We start from the raw sequence: 24,641 nt of genomic DNA, 5'->3' as shown, positions 1-24,641 counted from the left end.
TCTTTTCTTTTCTTTTCTTTTCTTTTCTTTTCTTTTCTTTTCTTTTCCTTTCCTTTCTTCTTCTCTTCTCTTCCTTTTTTTTTTTTTTTTTTTCCTGTGGGGACCCTGGTTTCTGTTTCATTTGCTTTCTGATTACTCCAGTGCTGACCTAACTTTCTCCAGCAGACTGACTTCAGTTCTCTAGTAGGTTTGACTTCTCATCAATTAACCCCTTACTGCTAGGAATCCCACTCACCTGACCTTAGAAAACTGAGAAATCTCATCAGCTAGAGACTATACTAGACTCTATAGTATATAGCATATAGACTATACTAGAGAAAGAAGTCCAACTGCAGACTCACTCACATCTCACTTCACATCTAATTTTTGTTTGATCTTAAAAGATGTCCCATTTGAAAGAAAGTACTTATGAAAGGTCTCAAGTTTATCAGCAGTAAACAGACACTTAATCTTGTGCTTTACTGTGCGTGGTCTTAAATCTACCTGTGATAATTTCTTAGTATGGACACAGTTACATTTCAACAGTACAGAATCTTTTTCATTCATTTATCCACGGAGGGAACAATTTCTGGAGAGTACAGCTGCCTCTCCAACTATATGCCACGCCCCCTCTGTACAGGGTACACAAAACAAGTCAAATACGTAGCTGTCAGACTGCTACTCCATCAGTCCTCAAGTTCCTTGGTGAGATCTGCAACTTGAGGCTGCTCCAATTTCCTCATTGGGCTGCATTCTGCTCCAGCTGACCCCACAATCTACAAAGATATTTAGAGGTGCTTTTGACCTCCTCAACGCATATTAAGATTATCTGTGGTGCAGCTGAGGGTCAGATCTGGGATGGTGCGTTTCTAACTTCTTGCCCTGCTTGGTATTCGGCTGTATGCTGCTAATCCAGCAGAAAAGGCTGAAGATTTCCTCAGAATCTGATGTATTCTCAATCATGGTTTCAGTGTCAAATTCCTTAAAACTTTAAGTGCTGAAAAACAAATTCTGAAGCAAACAAATGTCTTCCCACAATTTGGCTAACGGTCTAGAAACTGTAAGTAATAAGAGTGAAATAAATTCTACTAACACTCATCGCTTGGGATAACTAATGCCTAGACTATATAAAGAAGCATGATAACAGTTATTACTAATGAACAGTATTAAGCTTAGTACAGTCTTAATATTGTGGTATCAGATCTGGTTTGTTCCACATTAAACTTAAAATCACATAACCAAATCTCTTGGCAATGGTATGTAAAACCTTGTGAATAGGGCAGTAATTTGGATGGAAGTAATTCTAGCTATGCCAATTTCAGATTTTTAATTCAGCCCTCCTAAAGCACCCTAAAATAAAGCCCAAAACATGTCAGCACAGACAAAAAGGGGTGAAGGGTACAAACACCTTGTGCTGTGCCTTGTCCCCTCTCCAGTTCTAGAAGAAAAAAGAACTGGAAAGCTGTCCACTGATGATGAGAATCTGTTTAGACTGAGGAACCTGCTGGATTATTTTAAGGCTGAGTTCCAGTGATGTCCAGCATTGGCTGTTAAAGTGAACTGTATGACTACATTGCCTGTAAAACATGTCTCCATTTCCTTTCAGGTTGGGAAGCTGATCCAAGAAGCAGCTGGAAGGAGTAATTTGAAGAGAGTTACACTGGAGCTGGGTGGGAAAAGCCCAAACATTATTTTTGCAGATGCGGATTGTAAGTCAGCACTTCCACATTTTTCTTAAACGTTTGTGTGGCTTTTCCATTTTCATTTAGGGCTTATCTTTTAGACAAAGTGAAATGGACCAATATAGCTGTAACCAATTACACTTTTCAATATTACAGAAACAGCCTGGGGTTTGATAGCTTTATAAAAAGACAACATTTGTACCCAGAGATTCACCGAGGACAACAAAACAGAAAAACAGTTAAAACCAAGTTAAACCAATATGGTGTTAATCAAAATCACAGTCCCATATGTATTTGTTCTAAGCTCTGCAGCAAGGTGGCCTAGTGCTTTAAATAGGGAAATTCTGTGATAGATTCATAGCAATCATAAAAAGGGAGGGCTTTGATTTACTTGGCTATTCAGTGCAGTACTTTTTCAAGCTGTTTTGATGGTAGCTATAAATGGAGAGTCTTCCATTTTAAAAATCTTCACAATTGAACAACTGTATATTGAAAGATCCTCAATGCCATTGTCAGCAGGGAGCTGAAGATTTTGGCAACTGAATGATGTGCAGCTGGGATTTTTGGCACCTGAAGGTACAGGACAGCAGTTTAGAACAGGATAAAACCACGAACTGTTAGTTTCTGCTTAAATGATCAGCAATGAAATAGTTAACGATGTTGATATTTAAATCGTCAGCAGGAGGTTTTGAAGTTAACACCCCATTAAGATGAATGGGACAGTTCACACCTTGCGTGGACCCATTGTTTCAGGCTGTGTGCAGGCACACTGTACTTACTGCATTTTCTGAGAACTTACTTTGTAACCCAAAGAAATAGACATTTAGGATTTGGTCTTTTAGTTTTAAAAATAGAAAGTGAACAGAAGAATGATCTGAATAGCATGAATTACAAGAGCTGGTTACAATCCCATATTCATTTTCAGAACTCATAAATGTTCAAACACTAGGAAAAGCCTAAGAATTCTCAGCAGTTGAAGTCATTTCTACTTAGGATAATTTTATCAAGCTGGGAGTCTAAATTGCAGTCATAGTCATCCTGGTAAACCGAAAAAGGCTCCTGTCAACTGGAGTCAGGTGCAGATGTTACAGCCCCGTACTCCAGTTACCCATCTCCATCTCCCACCAGAAATCACCACATCTCAAATGTCCTTTACCTACTAGCTCAGATTGGATCACCTGAACACTTCTAGTAGAGTAATATATGCTGGGGGCAGGTCTGTGTTGTCCCTTTCCACAGGGGAAGGACAAACACTCCTAGTTGCCACACAGAGGTACAGTTTATCTGTGACCTAAATCTGCCAAATAAGGTTGAAGACCTGGTGAGAAGTTGCAGGCAATAAGGGAATAATAGGGCACAGAGAAGAGCGAAGTCTTCCCCAGAACCGTCTATTCCACAGTGTATCATAGTAAAGCTCTCTGGCCTTCCTGTAATTACAACCACTAGCACTTGACCTGAAATTCAGCCTTCAAAGCTCTGATTATTTAAGAACAGCAGACAATTTACTCACTATTCCAAAGGAGCTGTTTGTTCTGTTTGCGTAACACTGTGTGCCAAAAGTTAGCAGAAAGCATGACAAAGCTGTTGAAGTTTAGTGCGCACACACACATGCAAAAAAAAAAAAAAAAAAAAAAAAGAGAGAGAGAAAGAGAGAAAAATGGTTAGAGCCCCTTCATGGTGCCAAACTTTGCTAAGAAACATCAGTTAATCAGTTCTATCCACTATTGTTTTTAGTCTCCATGGAGCTGTCTGGGAAAACCTAAATGTGGTCCAGGGAATACCCCACATCATTTATTTTCCATGGCCATGCCGAAGGCAGAATAAGACACTGCTGTTAGATGGAGTTGTTTAGGCCATGCTGAAAGTAAAGCATCGTTTTTTTTTTGTTTATGCCATAAAAGATTGTACCTTAAACAATGTTCCGAAGTGTTACAGCTGATAACAGGTATTGCAGTGCTGCAGGTCATCACTTTTTGATGATAAATTCAGTGCCACATGGCCCAAATGCTTTTCTAGTCAGCTATTATATGCCATGGGAGATTTTGGCTCTTGTTGTCTAAATATGGCTGTTTTTTCCGTTCCTGCTTGAATATTGGATGTGTTGGTTGCACCTCCGAAGTTGGAACAGGAATCAGGGATTGATTGTTCCATAATTAGCCTGTATTTTTAAAGCCTTACCTAGTCACTTGTATAGGCCAAGAAGATATTTCTGTCTTGCAGAAATAACCTGTCTCTTTGGGAAGGATAACTCTTGCCATTATCAGTTAAATTCTCTCAAGTACTTGCTTGACTGTAATCCTCACATACACAGGATTAAATCAACTGCAAGTATAAGATGAGAAACAAATATTTACCTCCCCTACTGACTTTAAATCAGACTGACTTCTATAGCATGGGGCACAATCCACTTCCTAGGGTCCTCTTAGGAGTTTTCGTTAATAAATTACATGTTGTTAATGTGCAAGACATTGCTGAAGCTGTTTTGCATGTCCTACTTCTATTGCTACAACTGTAGCTTGATTTAACTTTTGCAGTGGGATCTTAAGCTGTATTTTGTGGCTTGTGTCAAGGGATGGCATGTAGAATGTATTATCTATGGACACTTCTTTAACTTGATGGTGCTTGAACTCCCAAGTGGTCCCTTGCAATCTGGTGCTTTTGAAACAGTTGTAATGCTCCTAATATCCCCCTAGTACAGCTCAGTCCAGGCTGGCATAAATGACCAAAAATAAAAAATAAAATCGAATTCAGACATGTTAAAATGTATTTAAACTTCCTATTTTCACAGGGGTTAAAACAAAAAATTAAATTAATCATCCTCACTTATGGCCTGGCACAACAATAATGTATTGTTCAGTGTTTTGCTGTTTTTAACCAAATTCTACTTCTGACTTGAAGTTTTGGGAATGTGACACTATGTCATACCCATAACATTGGTGCAACAGCAGATGTGTCTATGATGTTTCAGAGCAACGCATGTTGTCTTGGTTTTGTAGTGGACTATGCTGTGGAACAAGCTCACCAAGGAGTCTTCTTCAATCAAGGTCAATGCTGCACTGCAGGCTCACGGATTTATGTGGAAGAATCAATCTATGAAGAATTTGTAAGAAGAAGTGTAGAACGTGCAAAGAGGAGAGTAGTGGGGAGTCCTTTTGATCCAACTACAGAACAAGGTCCACAGGTAAACGAACAGTGCTTCAGCTCTGCTACTCAGAAGGTGCTCAGGTGCCCAGAAGCATTTAAACTCTAACACAACAGAGTTCAGTCAGTGCATATACACTGGAAATCCTAGATCAGAGATGTTTTCTCTTTAGTGAAAACTCTCATCCTAAATATCAGTAAGTTCACCCCACAGTTTTAACAGCAAGATTCTGCTCTTCAGCCCCCAAGACACAGCTGTGAATTGCATAGTGCTACCATTCAGAGGAGAAAGGCTCACAAGTCTTTTTGCAGGCACTCACTGTCAAGAATTGTCTACAACTGTAACTGTGCTTGTAGAGCACTACAGAAACAAGAACTGTAAGCAAAAGATGGTCAGAATTACAAATGTATCTTTAAAAGATGTTCCTGATACTAAGAACCAGCTGGGCTTATACCACTGTCAAGAAGTTAATTTTGGACCAAAAAATAATGCCCTGGTTTGTTTGTTCTTATAAACCATCTCCCTTAGCAACAATGTGGGTTGAGCCACATACATACAGGGACACATCCTTAAGAAGACTGAGCCCCAGGTTAGTCAGCAGCTATCTGTAGATCTTTGGCCTCAAGCTCAAACAGTGAAAATATGCATGAGTCTACTCCATGGGACATGACATGCCTAAAACAAATTATTTTGGCTCGATTATCTAAACTGCATGGCCTGCAAGTCAAACAGCTTCTTCTCTCTTTCAGATTGATAAAAAACAATACAACAAGATCTTGGAACTGATTCAAAGTGGCATCACTGAAGGAGCAAAACTTGAATGTGGTGGTAAAGGGCTAGGAAGAAAGGGCTTCTTCATTGAACCTACAGTGTTTTCCAATGTAACAGATGACATGAGGATTGCCAAGGAGGAGGTACATGGGCAAGATCATTTTAGAATGTCCTAAACATGATTTTGTTTCTTTTGTTTACTTCATGAGACAAAAGCTTTAGAGTGAAAATGACCACTATACCAGGAAAAAAAAAATTAAAAAAAATAATATAAAATCTTCTCAGAACTTATTCATAGAGCAACTGACAGCATCATTTTGAGTAAAGAAGCTTAATTTTTGTCATTTGTGTAGAGTCTCAGACTTGAAAGACAAGATAAAGGAAGAAACAAATTATGTTTCACTATGATAACTGCTTTGAGAAATTCATGCTTTTTTACAGACAGCTATTACTACTAATAAAATCTGTAAGGAGTAAAACAGAAGAGGGCAGGCCATTTAAAAAGCAGAACAGAACAGGAATAAAATGCCTCTGAGTGAGCTGTTTTTCAAATTAACGATTAATCTTTGTTGCAGATTTTTGGACCTGTTCAAGAAATATTGAGGTTTAAAACCATGGATGAAGTTATAGAGAGAGCCAACAATTCTGACTTTGGGCTGGTAGCTGCTGTCTTTACAAATGACATAAACAAAGCCCTGACAGTCTCTTCAGCAATGCAGGCTGGGACAGTCTGGTAAGGCAGAAGTTATCACACTCCTGCTCTCAGAGATAAAGAGTTTAGCTCATTATCATTATGTTACCTCGGTTTTGCACCCTTTGTCTTTGTGTTTATCTAGACCATCCTAGTGGTGAATCACTAACCAAGATAGAGAACAGCTGTTGGGGAATGTAGTCAGTCTGCTCACTGCAGCTGAATGCTATTGCAAGTGGAAAGTGCCTTGCTTTCTGTTAGAATGACCTTCCAGTTACACTGCTGAACAGCACTGCTGAAAACAAAACAGAGTGTAAATGATCCTTTCTGTGGAGCAGAAGAAGCCTGTGAGGTTTCTGCTAAAGGCATAAGAAATTGTGTATTTTCTATAACCTTAAGGAACCAAAGGGACAGCTATTTCTGTCTTGTATTTAGGTGTAGGAAGTGCCACTTCTAAAGTTTAATAGCTTGCAATTTGATATGTCAAGCCTGGATAAACTAAAGATCCGAGAGAAATCAGGTGGAAAAAGGACAAATTCAAACCTAATAGCTCTGTGTTATAAACTGGCACTGAAATTTGTCAGCAGATTAACAGTCCATTACTGAAGCTATATCCAGGTGTTCAGTGCCCTCCTCCAGTCCTCACAAGCTAAATCCCACTCTCTGTAAAGCAGTGAGTAGAACGTTGCTTTTGTGGCGTAAGTCCCTCCTTTCTTTTCAACAAGAGACCATTTTATTATTACTAAGAGCTATAGAGTATCCTTAGCTCCATGAGTTTCAGTATCTCCTGAGTTGTCCAAATGTTTGACAGTGCAATTGGACTTAATGCCTTTTCCTGTTACAGGATAAACTGCTACAATGCCTTAAATGCCCAAAGTCCTTTTGGAGGATTCAAAATGTCTGGCAATGGGAGAGAGATGTAAGTATTACACTGCTGTCTTCTAAACTTCTTTGAGCTCTACAACTTAACAAACATTAGTGAATCCTTCCATGCAAATCAAGATCAGGACATATTCCCATCAGAGGATCAGGGCATAGTATAAGATGATTCATAACCACTGCCAGCTCTAAATGCAAACGATTTATATGGTAAAACCATTTATTTCCTTATTATTTATTTTGACACAACAAAATGAGTTACAAGGAGTCCTTTCTTATTCTGAAAGACACTGAAAATTTCTGAGCATTTTTTTCAAACTGTAACCTGTGTTTTCCAAGTTTCCGTTCTCCGTATTAATCAGCAATTTTCCAGAAAGATTCTTTTTCATATCTTGCTTTATGCTTGTTGACTCATTTGTTGTACTTGTTTCAGAGTTGTTTTGCCATGTATTTTGCTTTCTTGCAATTTTTTTCCTTTCTGTTCCTTTTGCTACATTTATTAGTATAGGATCATCTGAATTTAATTAAAAAGGTGTCTGTCTTTTCCAGAATTATAAACAATGTTAGATGAAATCAGGCCTACAGAACAAAACACAAATGTGCTCATATCCCTTAGAAAGAATCACCTTCCATTTACAAAGCTTTCTGTCTTTTCTTATTCCGTTTAGAACAAAGTCACAAATATTTTGAAACGGAGCTCCCTTCTCAAATACTGTCCCACGTACCTAACTGAAAGTCTTGGCAGTTTTTAGTTCTTGTTACAATCACAAACATGTTTAGCAATTGCGTCAGCCCCAGATTGGTGTGCATACAAAGGATTCAATTAATTTCTGTGCAGGAGGCATGTATACCAGATACATCTCACCTAGAATTTCAAAATAGCTTATGGCTAATGGCAAACTCAGCAGTAAAACTAAAGTAAGGTCAAACTCTTTAAAACTTTAAATATGTTGAAGTATACAACTTGATCTATAAAATGAGCTCTATGTAGTCTGAAATATTTTCCCTCATTAGGGAGTACTTTGAATAACACATTCATACTATTCTCCACATTCATGAGTTATGAGGTGATCTCACACTGGCATAAATATGTCAGCTCATCTAACTCTTATCATTGTGAAAATATTCTAAAACTACTAAGCTCGAAAGAGCACATGAGTAACCTGACACCCAAGAGTGACCCCACTGACTTCAGGGAGGTTAACTGTGCAGGCAAAATACTCACATATTAGTATTGTAGAGTTTTGCAGAAGAAAGTGGGGGGGAAGGAGAGGCGGAATCAGGCAGCACCCCAGCTCCCAAGGAAAAATCTGTGATAGCTGGACACTTGATTCTCATCTATGGCTTTGACAATACTCACCATAAACAGGCAATGTTTGGAATGGCAATCATCTCTCTCACAACAAGATGCCTGAAAACCTGCTTATGAGTTAATTATTTTACTCCCTTCACAACCTCTTTGATCAGATATCACCTTCTAATTCACCCCCCAATTTATATCTGCATACATTTTACTAAAATGCCAAGGTTTCTTAGATCCCTGTTTTTAAGTGATACATTTTTACAGCATAAATAATATTGAGTATGGTAGGTAAAGAACAAAAAATAAGACAAAGTGTTCATACATATCTGTGCCATTGCTAAGCTAGTATGATGTTTTAGCCAGATTGTAATTCTGCCACTGTGATATTTGTGCTAGCAATGTATTATCTGGGACTTATTTTGTTCCTGCATTAAAATTCACAGATTTTTATCACACATTGGGAAAATAGGAACGCAGAAAGTTGAGATGTGCTACGCTCATTTTACACTCCCACAAAATGTACCAGAGTATGTGCATACCAATAGAGAACCCAAACTCTTGTACAGAATGGAACTGATTTCTGTTTACCTTAAGGCTACAATATTCTTTTATTCTTAAAGAATAATATTATTTTATTCTCAAAGGAGTTTTAAGGAGCGATTCATTTACATTTACACTTCTTTAAAGCTCCTTATCAGTAACTGAGTCGGGTAAAATTGAACTGAAAATCAGGCAAGTCCTGCAGAATTCTGGTTTCTGTCCAAATATCTTCAAGGGAAGGAGGTGCCATTCTACCTCAGACTTATAATTTACTGTCATGGGAATTACTATACTCTGTATGACTCTGAGCTACAGCAGTGCATAGTTGCATTTCCAAAAAGAAGTGCAAGTAGGAGAAGGCCTTGGAGTTGTAATTCTTTTTTTCTACCATTCTTCTCTTTGCCCGAGGGAGGGAGGAGGGTATGTAATATCATTTCTTGTTGGAGAGCAATTTGTTTCCCTTCCCTCACACCTCCACACCTAAAGGACAGCATCATGCAAACTTGACCTATGGGCTCCTCCCTCTCACAGACGCAAACCTTGTTCTCACCCTGATACCAAACTGCAATTCAAACAGACACAAAGTTGCCATAGAACAGGATGTTATTGCTCCCTGCCTCCCAGTATTAGGCTGTGGGGACAACCAAGCCCTTTGTTTGAACATGCACTGACTCATCTGCTCTGATGGTCTGGAATTACCCTTCATCCTATTCAGCATGAAAACCTTTTTAACTTTAGAAAAAGACTTGGTTTAGAATTCATCACAACTGCCTGCTTCCAAACTTTCAGACAGAATACAAATGCATAAGGCCCTGAAGCCTTGAGATGGAGAATTAGACCAATAAGTACAACTAATTTTGTTTGCCAGACCAAGGTAAAAAAAAAAAAAAAAAAAAAAAAAAAAAAAAAAGGCAGTTGGAACATACACAAAGGCACTGGATACTGTTAGGCAGGTTATATGTTGACTTGCAAAAATGCATTCAACAGATGTCTGGAGCCAAGCTGCATCACTACCAAATCAAGCAGAAACTTTCATGCAGAGGGACTTACTAGTTTTAGTTTTTGGGTTCCGTGCAGCTCCTGGTGACAGCTTCTACTATGCCATAAAGGAATGGTTTTGTGTCTCAGCTAAGTCTGATAAATAACTACGTGTTCTGATCATTCTTTTGGAAACAAATCTAAGACGTTCCCCTGAAAGCTTTGGGTGAGGTGGTCCAACTCAATTGGAACCCTTCTCATGCTAAAGGATCTTCATTAATATATTTCCTTGCTTGTACTTAGGCTCTGGTGAATCTTAAAATGCCTAGTACAACACCAGCCTTAGTGAGTTAGATGTCAACTACATGTAAGGCTTACCAAGCTGAAGCGTGTTGGAAACTTTTCAAAACTGCATGTAGGGTGAAATGGGATGGTAAATACTGTATTTCTGCACAAATTCATTAACTTTCCAGGGAAGGTTACCGGACTCCTCCCCCAGCATTATGTTTTGTGTAAAACATACAAGATAGAAGGAAACACAAAGCAGGCTATGCAACACTGGGGGCTGACTGAAGGGTTTAATTGCTTTGAACAGTGGCTCCTCACTCCATTCTGAAAACAACATTTACTACACTGGGATTCTGAGGAATTCCCCTGAAATACTCTTTATGGTATACCTGGGATTTAAAATTCTGCATAGCTGGATCCAGGGGGAAGGCAGTGTCAAACACTAAACATGCTAATATGATACACGTGTCAGCACTTTTTAGATTTAATATAATGTAAGGGAGCAGTATTGGGTGTGTTTTAGGGGTGGGGATAAGAATTTAACCAAGAAGCAAATGACTGTAAGTGCTCATGCAAAAGAATCCTCATATAAGTTCATATAGAAGGGAACCTCCATTCATGGACTTGGACTGTGCATGTTTTGAGGTGGGGACTTTGTTTGCTTTACATACACAGCAGCCAGCAGAACATAACTTGTGACTTGACTAGAACACATTTCTCCATCACCCAAAATATGCACAGCAAAGTGCAAGTATCTGTGCCTAAGAGGAGACAGGCAGAACATCCAAGAAGCCATGCCATAGCTGCTCTCCACCTCAGCAGAGTTGTCTACGAGATGAGCCAGGCCAGAGCTGACTACAATAAAATCTACAAAGCATTCAGTAACACATTTCTTGAGCATCACTTACACAAAGGAGAACATGTATCCCACAGAGTCATGTGTCAGATGACTGGGACATAGTAAGTGACTAGCTTCTAAAAGTATGTAGGATCTTAGGTAAGATGCTGTGCCAGGACAAAAAAAGGTTTTCTAGTTACCTAGTGGAAATATGAGCAGGCTGAATTCTCTTTCACAGTAAGTGCAAATGTTGATTTCTGCTGCTGAACATTTTGTCAGGGAAAAAAGACCAGTGGGTTAGGAGTCATTGTTACCGTTATCCACAGTTGTGAGCAGTTTGTTTTCCATAGTACTGTTTGGACCTTCTCTTTCTTGGGTGCAAATACAAACAGCAAATTCACTGGTCAGTAGTGTAGGTCTTGGTATTTGAACATTTCCAGGATCTGGAAAGGACAGAGTGCATCAGTTCACTTCCAATAGTTCCATCAAGGGACAGTAACTATTTCTGCTTTAATATCATTCTGTATCTCCTTATCAAATGCTGGAGCCATCCACTGATCTTATGACTAGCCTGCAACTTCATATTCAGGTTTTCTGAAAGATAGCATGAAAGGAAAACCAGTACAAAATCACTGTACAACAGAAACCTATGCCTAGAAATGTAGGTTATATCTTAACTTCGTGAAGGAATCACTTCACAAGTTTTTGCTCAATACGGAATTAATTTCTGGTCTAAGATAAACCCGCAATTTGTTTTTTAGGGGTGAAAGTGGATTGAGAGAATATTCTGAAGTTAAAACTGTGACAATAAAGATCCCTCAGAAGAATTCCTAAAATGATGGAAGACCATGTTGTGCAGAAGAGCACATGATGCCACCCTCTCTATTCTTTATGGAGACCAGCACTCAGGAATAAAAAGTGTTACACAAAATGTATTTAAGAAATTAAGTTGCAGCATATATACTGGGCACATAATTGCATAAGGAATGCAAAACAACTCTGCATGCTTTCATGAAACTCTCTTGAGAGTTACATCTTTATAAAACTTACCATAAGATAAAGTTGCTATTGGACATCATTTAATAACAGTTCTAGTTATAAAACTGTTAAATGCAAATGCATGCATACACGCATTTATCTCTTCTTTAAATAAACAAAATAAGTCTTACTGCTTTCAAGTTGCCTTCTCAAACAGACCTGCCTTCTTCTGACATTCTTGTTTCATACAGGGCTCTACAAGCCAAAGTTACCCAAAATGCTAGGAGCAAACAACATAATCAAGTACCATTCATGTTTTGAAAAAAATATAAGACTGTGAACTGTAAGCAGCCCAAAACTGGTACATTGGCAACTTTCCAATTAGTATGCTCACATAAAGAAGTTAAACTGGGGAAGGTACTAAATCATTATATGGACAATGAAATCCAAATACCATGAGATTTGGCTTTCATGACCCAGAGTGTTTTGGTTTTCAAAGCTTATTTTAATAATTGTTTTATGGCTTGTTACAAGCAGAAATCCTCTCTCACTTACAGGGACTTAAAAGGTTTTACCTGCCTGCCAAAAGAGCATGGCCAGACAGGGTGGAAGAGTGCTAAGGAGAACAGGAACAGATCCCAAGGCTTCACAGAATATTTCAACTTTCATTGCCTGCTTAGTTTTGTTGTTGTTGTCATTGTCACTGTTGTTGTTTTCACTTTTTATTTTTTTTAAACAAGTATATGCACACACAGAGTCCATTTATTTGTCTGCTAGTAAACTGCTTGTGATTACACTGAGAATCATTAAGTATTCATTACCACAGGAAGAACCTAGTGAAAGCCCACCTGTCAAGAAGTTAGCTTGAATTTATTTTCTTATTAAATTATGCCTTGCCATCCTCGCCATGCTTGTGAGCCTTAGGTGAACTTACTGGCTAGTAATGTATTTTCACTGTTGTCTGTTTTTTGTTCAGCCCAGGATAAAAATATGAACGTGATCTTTTAGAAGTAAAATGTTTAAAACCTGACACGCTGTTTCCTGCTGCCTACAGAATCTCTTCCAACTTGCAGTTAACAAACTAAACATTATCCCCTTCTTCTTTCTAGATATAGAGCTCCCCAGACTTTTTTAAGGTTTCACTATACGTTTTAACTTAGAATGTATTTTAGAAGTACAATGTATTTTAGACGTACAGTAAATCATCTACTGAAGCTACATTCTGTGGGGTGTAAGGACAGAATTATGGCCTCAGGTGTAACAGTTCTCCAGGCTGCAGAGTGTATACTACAAACTGTTGAAAACTCCAGACCTGATTTAGCAAATAGTTTCTGCACGTATTTCACTTTCTTTACTGCACGTACTTCACTTTTTTTACTCTCTGAGCAATTCCTTGTAGATTTGAACTTGTGTGTGCCCTTAAATACACTGCAGGACCAGGACAACGGTATACAGCACTTTGTAGTGTTGTAGCCCTCAATATTTTCTACTTCTAACTCATGTCAATCTGCGTATCATGTGTTTTCAAAGCAATATGTATACACGATGTTATTCAGAAATGACAGTACATTCACAGACATGGAAATGAATCAAAATATTCCTGAGTTGTTAAATGCAGATGCCATATACTTCTACTGTGTGTGTCAGAGTTAAGAAAAACAAAATACAGCAAATAAAGAAATTAGTTATCTTTTAAACTGCAATATAAAATGTGAAAAAGGAGATTTTATTTCCCTTCTCCTATTTACTTTAAAAAAAAAAAAAAAAAGAGAGATTTCCTGTGGTAACAGCATTTACACTGTGTACTCTTTTGTATTCTTTCTGTGTGTTTTGTATGTCTGTGCTCTATTCCCTGTACATTCAGGTAAATAATGTAGAGTTGCCATTTTTTCAACCTTGTCACTGCAGCTCCATTTGATGTACATGGATTTGTAAAATCCTTTTTTAAATGTACCATCTGCATGGATCCAACAAAACATTTTTCCTGTCCCTGCAGCTTTTTGTTACAGTTTTTAATCATGTATATAGTTTTATGTTATTAAAAAAGTAAAAGGATATTTTCTATGAAGTTTTTTCCATTAAAAAGGTTTAGAGAAAGACTTTAGACTGTGAGACTCCTTTATTGTTGACAGAGCTATAAAAATATTAAAAAAAATATTTTCTTAGCAAAAGATCTGCTCTCACAGTAGCTTTATTTTCATTTGCAGAAGTGAATGAAGTAAAAGGCCAATTACATTTTCTGGAATATTATTGCAGCTGTATGAAAAACACTTGTGAATTGCAGATCTAGGTCATAGCCAGAGTTCATCCTCACCCTCGTGGTCGTAAAGTTTAGCTATTGGGGAAGGTCTGAAATCACCAGAACCAGTGGGACACCCTTGCAAACTGCTGCATCACAGCTTGAGTTTTGGATAATGTTTAAAAAAAAATTACCGTGTCTTTTCTTCCTCCAGTACATGAGTCACAGAGATGATTAAATTAACACTCAGATCTTTTTATGTTAATTTCAAAATGCTGAAATGGGAAAAGAACAGACCGAATGCTAATTTGACAGCTAGTAGAATTCACACGGCCAGGTACTACACAACTCCCCCTCAAGCAATCCCTTAATTCCAGGGTTACTTTCACTGCTACGAACAGAATTCCTCTTTTGAAATGGTGCCTACTTAGATAAAGTAACTACTCAGTTAATAGCTCCGAGCTACTTCATTGTATGGCAAGCATTGGTTATACCTCAGTGTCACAGAATAATGCTGTTGGTTTAATCAACACTCTACAGGCAATCACTGAAGATAAAGTAACTTGACTAAAACAGATTGGATAGCAGAGAACAAAAATTAACAATTTTTGAGTGAACAATTGGAGTGAAATTGCGTTCTCAAAAAGGAGTACTATTCCAGAAAGTCTGGGTTGTCAGGAATATATTAAGCAAAATTTCTCTTCTACTTGCCTTAACTAGCAGCACACACAACACTGTTGTGGGACTGCGAGTGGACAATGAGCACTTTCCACATCCCCTCCCTTCTGTCTCTCTGACCTAGTTGCAAGCCGTCTCACCACTCCACGCAGTTACAGAAGCACGTGCAATGGAATACTTTTCTAAAAGAAAACTGAAGGAAGGAAATTTGTTCTGGAACCCAGTTTTGTCATCTAAGGAAGGAAGCAAAACTCACTCCATAGTGAATAAGTAACCCATGGACCCCCAGCCAGTGAGAATAAATGTATCAATAAATGTGTATACAGGTGTAGTAAAGTGAGAGTTCAGAAATAACTGTGCATTGCTTCTGGAAAAAGGCTATTACCAAACACAAACAGAATTTTAGTTTCATGGCCTTCAGACAAAGTGATGGATGCGGATACTACTTGAATAGCACTAACATATTTATTTGTGCCCATTTACAAAGAGCACTCCTCCTGGAGAAAACAAAAACAAACAAACAAACAAACAAAAACAGAACAACACTGAATTCAGGACACCAACATAGCTCTCCATATGGTTACCCCACAAGCTCTGCATTTACAACCACATTTCATTTGTATCCATATACCTCCATTTACTGCATGCTAAGCCTATCAACACAGGAAGTGGTTTTTCTTGTAACATCTTTATACCACAAAGACTGACACTCACAGTGCCCTACAACTAGAGCGCTCTGTAGCAGGAGGCAGGAAAAGCCTCTGTAGCTATTAGATGCCATCAGCATTGCCAACCAATTCAGACAACTTCTGTGAGCACATTACACTATAGCTGCATAAAATGCATCTTTTTTCCTTGTTAAACGTTGTTTATTGACTCTTTCTGTATCTTCACTGTATCTTCTTTGTCCACTGACAGCACACAGTAACCAGGAACTGTGTGTGGCTCTGCCAGAAAGCTTGGAGAATTCTGAAGCAAAGCAGGGGACTGCAGTGTTTTTGAAGTTGGGTCATTTGGAAGAATGAGTTAGGGTGATGTGAGAGTAGTGGCACTATTTTGTGGGACTAAGGTGCAACTAGAATATGCTACTACTAGGTGTTGCAGTCCCACTTTTGTCTTCCAAATAGCACAATGTGGAGTGCTAGGATGCTGGTTTCCATAAGCACTTACCTGATTTTTTAAAGAGGACCAGAACTGACACACTGGAATTCAAGGGTAACATAACCAACGGATTATTACATCTGGCTATAGTGCAAGCTCAGCTGTTTTAGTGGTGAAGAGCAGGTCGAACTGTCTGTGCAGCCAGAGCTACTCTGTCAGGGCACTGCTTAGCACCACGTGCTTGGTTCAGTAAGACTGAGACCCAGAGGCTACGCACACCTATGACTGAGAAGCTGTCCCAAAGAACGTATTGTCAGGGAACAGAGGCACAAAGATGACTCGCCTCTTGGTACAACTGGCTGAAGACACCAGAGCTGTTGCCTGGTGTCCCTAATCCCCTTAGTTTACTGTCAGAGGAGCAGAAAAAGCACATCCACGTATTGCTGCTTCCTAAGAATGGTTAACTCTTAAGCAGTTCACCCAGCTGAGTTTAAATCCTGAACCCTCATAAAAGCCAAGCTCTCCCCTGCCTCCAGCAAAGGTACAACAGAGCCTGTTTGCACTGTAAAGACCCCAGCTACATTTTTCTGATATCAACAAATCTAAAACCACTCAAGCCACTACTGACAAGGACTGCACCCATGAGCAACTGCTTCTGCACAGTGAGCATTTCCACAGTCTTATAGGATAAGTTCCATCAAACGGTAAGAGGCTTCCCCACACTGCATACAGTACGTCTATTTACGGCCACGCCTGCAGTTCCAGGAAGCACTCCAGAGAACACTGCTTTGCCCAATTTCAGGTGACATTTATGAACATGTGATAGAGGACCCTTGCCATCAGATGTAATGCCCAGAAGTTTCCAACACACAGGAAGTCTGGGACATCTGTTGCAAGAACCTGACTTAACATTAATTCTATTGACATTTAATCCCAGTATCTGTCATCTACTACTACAACTCTATGCTAGCTTTGAGGTGCTTTTATTTGCCTGGTGTCTCTTGGTGAGACCTGCTACATAAACCTAGATTGTGCAACCACCACAGCAATCCACTGTAAGAAAAGCTCAAGCTGCAGAGGTTGCCAAGGAGGCTGCACACACAGCGTGCTCAAGTAATCCAAAAGGGTGCTTGTGAAATGTTTGTGCTGCTGGCAGGCAGCACATTGCCAGGACAGATCACACATCATGCATTTGCACATCAAATGAAGCTGCACTAGTCTGAGAGCATGGGAAAGGCCTGTCTTGAACGGCATGTGTCCTACTTCCTAAACATGTATATTTTACATTTTACACTTGGTTATTGTCCAGATTTAAAGTACCGCAAGTTCCCCAAAGCTTGTCGTTTTGCCTTTGAAGTGGAACTGTTTGGATAATGTTTCCTTTGGCAATTTATCTATGTAAGAAAGCAAGAACTTAGCTACATTGGCCTCTCAACAATCCATGGCTAGCTTTCGTCAAAGGCACATACACAGACACAATTTCATCATTTTTAGTGACCTTGTCTAGCCACTCTCTTTCTCCTCATGAAGAGGTTGGTGTAACTTGTACAAAAATTAACTTGTTTCATTTGGGGTTTTTCCCTGCTCTTTGTATGCATGGCTGAGTTCCTATTTCCTATAGCAGTGAGACATTTGTATGCAGCTCACTGTCACTGCCAAACAAAAATCAAATGTTTGCACTGCCTCCCCTGGCAAAAGAGCTCCAGCTCTCAGTCCACTGGTTTTCTCAGACTCTTCTGGGACCACAAGATGGGACATAGAGCAGGATCTCTTCCGAAGTTTCTGCTGTTTCCTGCTTTCTATTGGTCCAAAACCTCTCCCAGTCTTTGGCACCTGACATACAATCCCAAAGCACAGTCTGTGCCTGGTAAGAGAAGCCTCCTTCAAGTTTTTAATTCTGAACTCCACAAGTACTTAGGTTTCTGTGACTTTGAATGAAAAGGTACTCCTCACCCTCACCAAGAAATTGCAGAATAGGAATGATGGCTAAAGCATTCCCCTTGCATCTTGATAGTCACAGCTCCCAGCTTCTTCATTCAGTGTAAGGATGGCTCTCACACGGGGCTGGACAGTGGGATGCCCTATCCCCAGGCTGTACCGCTGTGGGGACTAACCAGACAGCCTTTATTCAAATGAAGCATTCAAAAAGGTCCATGAAGGTCACCAAACACTCTTTGGCCTTATTATTCCAGTGTCATGTGCATATTCTCTTTTAAAGACAACCTGGCTGTTAAACTCAGGAGAAAAACACCTTGTCTCCAAAGAACCACACATTCCTAGAGCTACCAACCCATGGCTGCTGAGCAGCCCAAAGCTCCTGAGCAGTACGCTAAGATGCCATAGGACACCACACCGCAGCAGGCCTGCCTCATCACAGCGGCTTGCTTGCAAACATCCAGTGCAGGGGAGGAGGTAAGTCTGGTGAGGCTGCTGAGAGCACTATGTCCCTTCTGTCCTGGCATCAAACCCAGCTGGGGCAATGGACTCTGTTCTGAGAATCCATCCCAGGTTTCTCCACAGTGTGTATGCACACCTGAGGCCACAGGGAGCCACTGCTAGAGAGCTCCAGGAGACCGATAAATTGGCCAACTCTGTGATCCCATCAACGTAGACAGAACTACCTACTCCCATAAATGAAACTGCAGCAGAACCCTCTGCAGTCCCTGCTCTGTCTTTGCCACAGCCCTGGCTCTCTACAAGTCTTAGAGCATTTGCCTTCCAAGGACAAACACCATTTGCCAAATATTTATGGGAAAAAATGCCAGGGAAATGCCACTGGTAAAACGGCCTTTTAAAGGAGTTTCCTTGGGGAATGCTGTACATTTGACCCTCTCCACAACTGCCATTAGATTCCTTTTTGTGAACCTCTCTGATACCACCATTTCAGATTGCTCTGCTGGGAAAATGACAGTAGACTCCAGCTGCCCAATGCCTTTCATAAAGACCCAGAAATATGCTCCCATCTCCTGCATCTGCAGCAGTTTTATAGCCAAGGCTCTGGGCTAAATGTTTTAAGTTAATTTCATATTCCAATAGACATAAAAACACGATAAAATCACTACAAATACTGCTTCTCAACCTGATTTCTCCCCTACAGTGATCTGCAAATGTATTATAGAAGGGCTGGTGCACAGCTCTGCTAAAATACAGAGTTGCTGGATGATTTCTGTTTTAAAAACACAAAGAACATTCTGAATTCTTTCTCAGGGTTTTGGAGTACAGACTTTTAACTGTGTTCTTAGGTAGAACAGCAACAAATGGTTTGATGATTTGTTTTTACAATGTCCACTCTAGGAAGACTAATTACCAGCTAGCCTTCTAGCATACAGTTTCAAACATTTGGGGCCCCCCACTCTTTCTCATGCAAAATTCATACTGTGGACTGCAGCATCTGCTTGGGTAGGGGCACGTTGCTGAAAGTTTCTAAAAGTTTAAGATTATGGGCCAAGAGATTTCATGGTGCTTCTAGAACTTTGAAAACTTAAGTAGGAAAAAAAACATGCTTTGCTCTGCATTGTTATTAGCCTTTTTTTGGAGGAGCAATTCAAGTCACCACCCCAAAGTCGCTGCAAATGCTGTTCTCAGCATTTTCTACACAAAGTTCAGAAGACCGAAGGTAGATTTCATGCTGTAGTTGTGAAAGTTGTGCTCAGCAGCAAGAACCACGTTGCACAGAGCAGTACAGCATATTGAACCACCAGCCTGACAAAGGAGAATAAACTTAGGGGATTCTTCCAATTTGTCTTCTTTTTATACAGGACAATCAACTTTTCTTCCTCATTATTCTCCCTAGCTGACTTCTTTTTTTCTTAATTTTTACTCCTCTTGGAGTAATTGGTGCCTCTTCAGAGGTTGTAAAGCACTGGATGTTTAACTTTACTGTGCATATAGTCTCTGCTAGTATTTTCCACCTCTGCCATTAAACACCGGCAAGCTGGGCAGCAGCTCCTCATCACACTGTGCTCCTGGGTAATTTCGACTGCAGAGCCTAAGGCTGCAAACATAACTGACCTTCAGGACTCGGTCACAGTGGGCAATGCTCAGTAAATCAGAATTAGTCTCGCCTGCAAAAAAACTATGTTAAAGAACTGGAAATGACCAGTACAATATACCTCTTAAAGCAAGTGATTCTGTAATCTGTTTTTATCAGGAAAGTAAGCAGCAGCAAAGGTACTATATGGCCAGAACTCATTGTTCAAACATGTTTTTATAACCTTTAAATTATTAAATAAATAACCACAAAGACATCCTAGGTTTCCATCCATAATTTAGAATTTCCCTGCTGAAGGTTACTAAAGCTCTGGAAGACATGCTTGCTTACTTTAGCTTGAGTCACAATCCATCTCCCATTACCGTCATGGGCTAATTAGTAGCTGCAGGTATTCCTGAGCAGAGAGGATAACTGATAAACCAGGATAAATTATGGAAGGGGAAAGGAAGCAGGAATGGGTGCCTTAAAAAGGCTTTCACCTCTTTTTCCCCCAGTCCTTGACAGACCTCGTGCGGCCTCATGCCTTGATTCTGGTCATGCACTTGGTTACGCCTCCTGCGTGGCTCTTCTACAACCTGCTGTGAGTGTCTCTTTAGATATCTTGATATTAGAAATCTAGATGGAAAGGCTCCTCTATGTATAACAATCAAGCTACATAAACCTTATATAATATTCAAAACTTCCAGAATCCAGAGAGAATCAAAATCCACAGATTTGGTTCAGCTGCTCATGTAGGTCAGGGATGCTCACGAAATTCAGATCTGGAAATAAACTTGTCTTCGCAGAAGTACAGATAAGGACACTCCTTATGAAACATATTTACAGTACAAATAGGTTTTGGATGGTAACAAACCAATGTTACAAGGAGTGAGAATCAGAGTTGCAAGGTAAGCATTCGTTTTTGACAGTTCTAATAAAATTAAGTTGTTTCAGCTGCAATGGCCTGCAGGGACAACAATATTTGTTTTCTTTTGCATCATCTTTGTCAATGTTCTGTGCACATCATGGCACAAAAAAAAAAAAAAAAAAAAAAAAAAAAAAACAGGGGCGGTTAATTGATCGCCTGATTATTAAACCATGGCCCCACTGTCCTCTACAAACATTGTGGACTTAGCCTGGGCATTGAAGGTTTTGCAAGTAAAATGAAAAGACAGGGAAAAAAAAAAAAAAAGAAAAAAAAAGAAAATTATTATTATTGCCACTTTACAGACAAGGATCTCCCTGAGAAAAACAAATGCAGAAACTCATCCCAAGATTACAGAGGAAAATCCGCCTCAAAGGTCGGAACCAAACAAAGATCTCCTGATTCCCAGCTCAGTTGCCCTCCCTTCCTGAGCCATGTTTAGTGCATATAAGCACTGTAATCATACTATTATAAAGAAAATAATAATACATGCAAACACATACAGTGAGGACTGATAAGACTCTTACATGAAGAATTCTGTTTGCCTAAAGATCTGTAGGAGCAGAATTGAAAAATTTTTCACTTCTGACATGCTTGAGCTGGAGAAAGCACTTGAAATTCTTAGGAACTAATGATCTTCTAAGACCTTAAGTAGGGGATCTGATTTTTCTTGTTACAAATAGCCACACCAGCCATTCATTTATACATATTTATACTCAGTGCAGGATCTCTCAGCTAATAAATAATACTGTCAAGTTTCACCAGGGCTTGATTGTAGACAAATGAGCTTTCTCAGTGCTTGTATCAGTTTACTGCAGTTGTAGTGTATTGTTTCCCATTTCTCCACAGCCATGTGGCAAGTTCAATACTTAGATACAATGGTAAGTTATTTATTTATTTACATGCACGCACACTCACATGATCAGGCTGCATTTTTTTTTCCTCTGGATGCACACAGTTCAATCCCTTGCCTTCCCCTTCTCTCCCCATTTCTGCATTTGCTCACCACTACAAGGAGGTGGGCTTGCAGAGGACATGAGTGTTGTTTTGTCCCTACCAAGCTCATAGGGAACTGACAGTGTTCAGCACCTCTGAAAACCTAGGGCATTATGGCATCTGCAAGGCTTTAGCTCAGGGAAGCAATTAAGCATTTAGGTATCAGTTTGTGTCTGGCTATGCTTGACAACAATTTGCCCATCTAGAAACCTTTGAAAAGTTGAGTCTAGAGAGGGACCATTGGGTGAGAACAGGTCCAGCCAGCACAAGTGGTGGCATTCTGGACAGAGCTCTAGGCTGAGATGAATTTTCTCTAGATCTAGCCTGCTGACCCTTTTGACCAGCTCTCTAGAGACGCAGTGGAAGACTGGGCCCACAGATCAGATGCCAATACCTCTGGCACAGACATTTCAACTTAGGGTATGATTCATCTTGCCCAGGTTCCTAACTTAGGAATCTTACTAGAAAACTACATCCTTACCTAGCTCAATAGAAATTTTATTCAACATTTCATTTTTTAATCTCAAAACTATTGATGATTTGATATCAAAGTTACGTAACTATGTATGCAACTTGCTGGGTTACCCTGATGAAACCTGGATTAGAACCTCTTACTAATTTTGTTGCGGAGTTCAGGGGATTCACAAATCAATGTGGCAATATACAACCACACTGTAACACAAGCACAACAGGGCTTTGACAATGTCAAAACTATTAAAAAAAATTAGGAATGTATGAAGTAAAAGAAAGCTGTAATTTTAGAAAAAAAAATGTATACAGAGAAAACAAACTTAAGTAGTCACAACCTTTTGAGTTATGCTGTTCTTCCCTGCTCTTTTATCACTAGTCTCAGTACTGGTTTGGCTGCCTCATACTGAACAATACTGCATATAGCCACACCAGCTGCTTGATGTTGCAATTAATTCCTGGTATTTTCTTTTTGTAGTACAGTTGTTATCCTAGAAGGTAGCAGGCACAACAGACAATTCAGCTGCCTTCACAACTACAATAATGTATCTGAGCCAGTGCAAACAAGTGATGCAATGCAAGCTGTGCTTTTCCCAAGGGTGGGAAGCATCCCCCAGACTCGCTTGCAACTTGTTTCTTCCCAAGGAGAACAATTTGCAAGGTCAGTCTTGAACCTTTACTTCCCATGAGGTGGCCACAGTCTGCCCAGCAGAGCTAAGGGAAAAGAAAATGAGTCTCTGGTCTTTGTTCATATAACAAGTACAAGAACTAGCACATATAGTGATACTTAACACTAATTAATTGCAGCTTCACTTGCAAGGATTGAAAGATTCTCCTAAATGATCTGAAAAGGTACACAACTAGTGCTGAACCCATGTGACTTTATTTGGAAGTCTGAATTAGATGCTGGCATATCAATTTGTAAGTCACGTACCATTTCCAAGTGCATGAGCCTCAATTATTTTCTTGTTGTTTCTACAGGAGTTGCTGATGAGTTCCATGCAAATCTATCATCCAGAAATTGGCTTAACTAGAAGAAAAATACACTCCCTAAACAGATTATAACTTCCATACTTTTTGCTCTTTAAAGTATTATGGAAATAGAGAACATTAGAATATATGTAGTGTAACAACAGATTTGATAGGATTAGTATTGTAATAATTCTTCAAAGTAGTTATTGATAAGCTTTATTTGTATGACAATCACCGTGTGACCACCTAGTATCTACACTTGCCGATCTGATTTGTATAAATAGCGTTTTTTGATTATGACTCTATTCTTTGAACAGCCAAACTATGTCTTTGTCAGCCACCAAGAGGATTGAGACTTTTTGCAGTTTTTCAAAATAGTGCGTATTTTAAGGATAGATTACGCAAACTAAAGTCAATCCATATTTAAAATATATAACTAGGCATAAGCAGAAAAGCAGTTAGAAGACATTAAGGAATAGTTTGAACTTTTCCAAAAAGTTGAGTATCGCTGAAGGCTTACTTGCATCAAGGCTTAATATCCAAATACATGTCTTTCCCTGTTCATTCGCGTTTCATTCACGTTCTGAACCTGTTTCACAGTTGAGCACACCAAGTAACTTTTTCTTGTCGTGCCTGTCTCCGTCCAGCTGACTCTGGTTAGCAATCTCTTCTTGTGGCAGCACAACCCACTCTCCACACCAAAGAAAGGCGATTCACTACCAAACTTCTTAATGACCAGGCCAATGTTGTTTCTGATCTTTTCAGACATCACTTGCTCATGGCACAAAGTACTTTAATACCAGCCTTTTGCAATGAAATCAAAGTTCTTTCCAAACAACGCAAAGAACCTCACAACCTTCATAATCTTTTGCCCTGTATGTGTACACACAAATATAAACAAATTCCAAATCAGAATACATCACTGTATGTACAAGTAGACGTGAGAATACACACAACAGATGCTCGCTGTTCTTCACTACTAGAAGCTTCTCAAACTGTACATGGTCTGAAACAGTCTGTAGGGAGACTTTCACACCACCAGCAAAACACAGCGGCTGCAAGATTTTCTAGCATCACACAAAGCAGACAAACAGCATCTGCAGTGTTATGACAGGCCACGCTTGGGGCAACATGCACTGGACAGGACAGAAATTCTGCAGCTACTATAAACAGTAAGTTTTCTTGTACAGTGTAACATATCCTACTTAAATTCCAATCACAAT

The 24,641-nt window shown here is 39.4% G+C and overlaps 1 protein-coding gene and 1 long non-coding RNA gene across 3 annotated transcripts in view; one reads left to right on the top strand and one right to left on the bottom strand.

Moving 5' to 3' along the window:
* Positions 1–12,285, top strand: part of ALDH1A2 (aldehyde dehydrogenase 1 family member A2) — a 56,729-nt gene extending 44,444 nt beyond the window's left edge. For both annotated transcript variants that reach the window (XM_035335462.1, XM_035335461.1), the window contains exons 8-13: positions 1,586–1,688; positions 4,658–4,842; positions 5,553–5,717; positions 6,150–6,307; positions 7,110–7,184; positions 11,853–12,285. In XM_035335462.1, the coding sequence (XP_035191353.1) occupies positions 1,586–1,688; positions 4,658–4,842; positions 5,553–5,717; positions 6,150–6,307; positions 7,110–7,184; positions 11,853–11,925 (759 nt within the window). In that variant the 3' untranslated portion in view covers positions 11,926–12,285. The remainder of the gene's footprint in view (positions 1–1,585; positions 1,689–4,657; positions 4,843–5,552; positions 5,718–6,149; positions 6,308–7,109; positions 7,185–11,852) is intronic.
* LOC118171940 overlaps positions 11,363–24,641 on the bottom strand; it is a 71,319-nt gene continuing 58,040 nt past the window's right edge. Inside the window, exon 4 of the long non-coding RNA XR_004753477.1 lies at positions 11,363–11,534. This is a non-coding gene — a long non-coding RNA (uncharacterized LOC118171940). The remainder of the gene's footprint in view (positions 11,535–24,641) is intronic.

The sequence above is a fragment of the Oxyura jamaicensis genome, chromosome 10, assembly GCF_011077185.1.
Source record: "Oxyura jamaicensis isolate SHBP4307 breed ruddy duck chromosome 10, BPBGC_Ojam_1.0, whole genome shotgun sequence".
Classification (NCBI taxonomy): domain Eukaryota; kingdom Metazoa; phylum Chordata; class Aves; order Anseriformes; family Anatidae; genus Oxyura; species Oxyura jamaicensis.
This window is presented reverse-complemented; position numbering and strand designations above follow the sequence as displayed.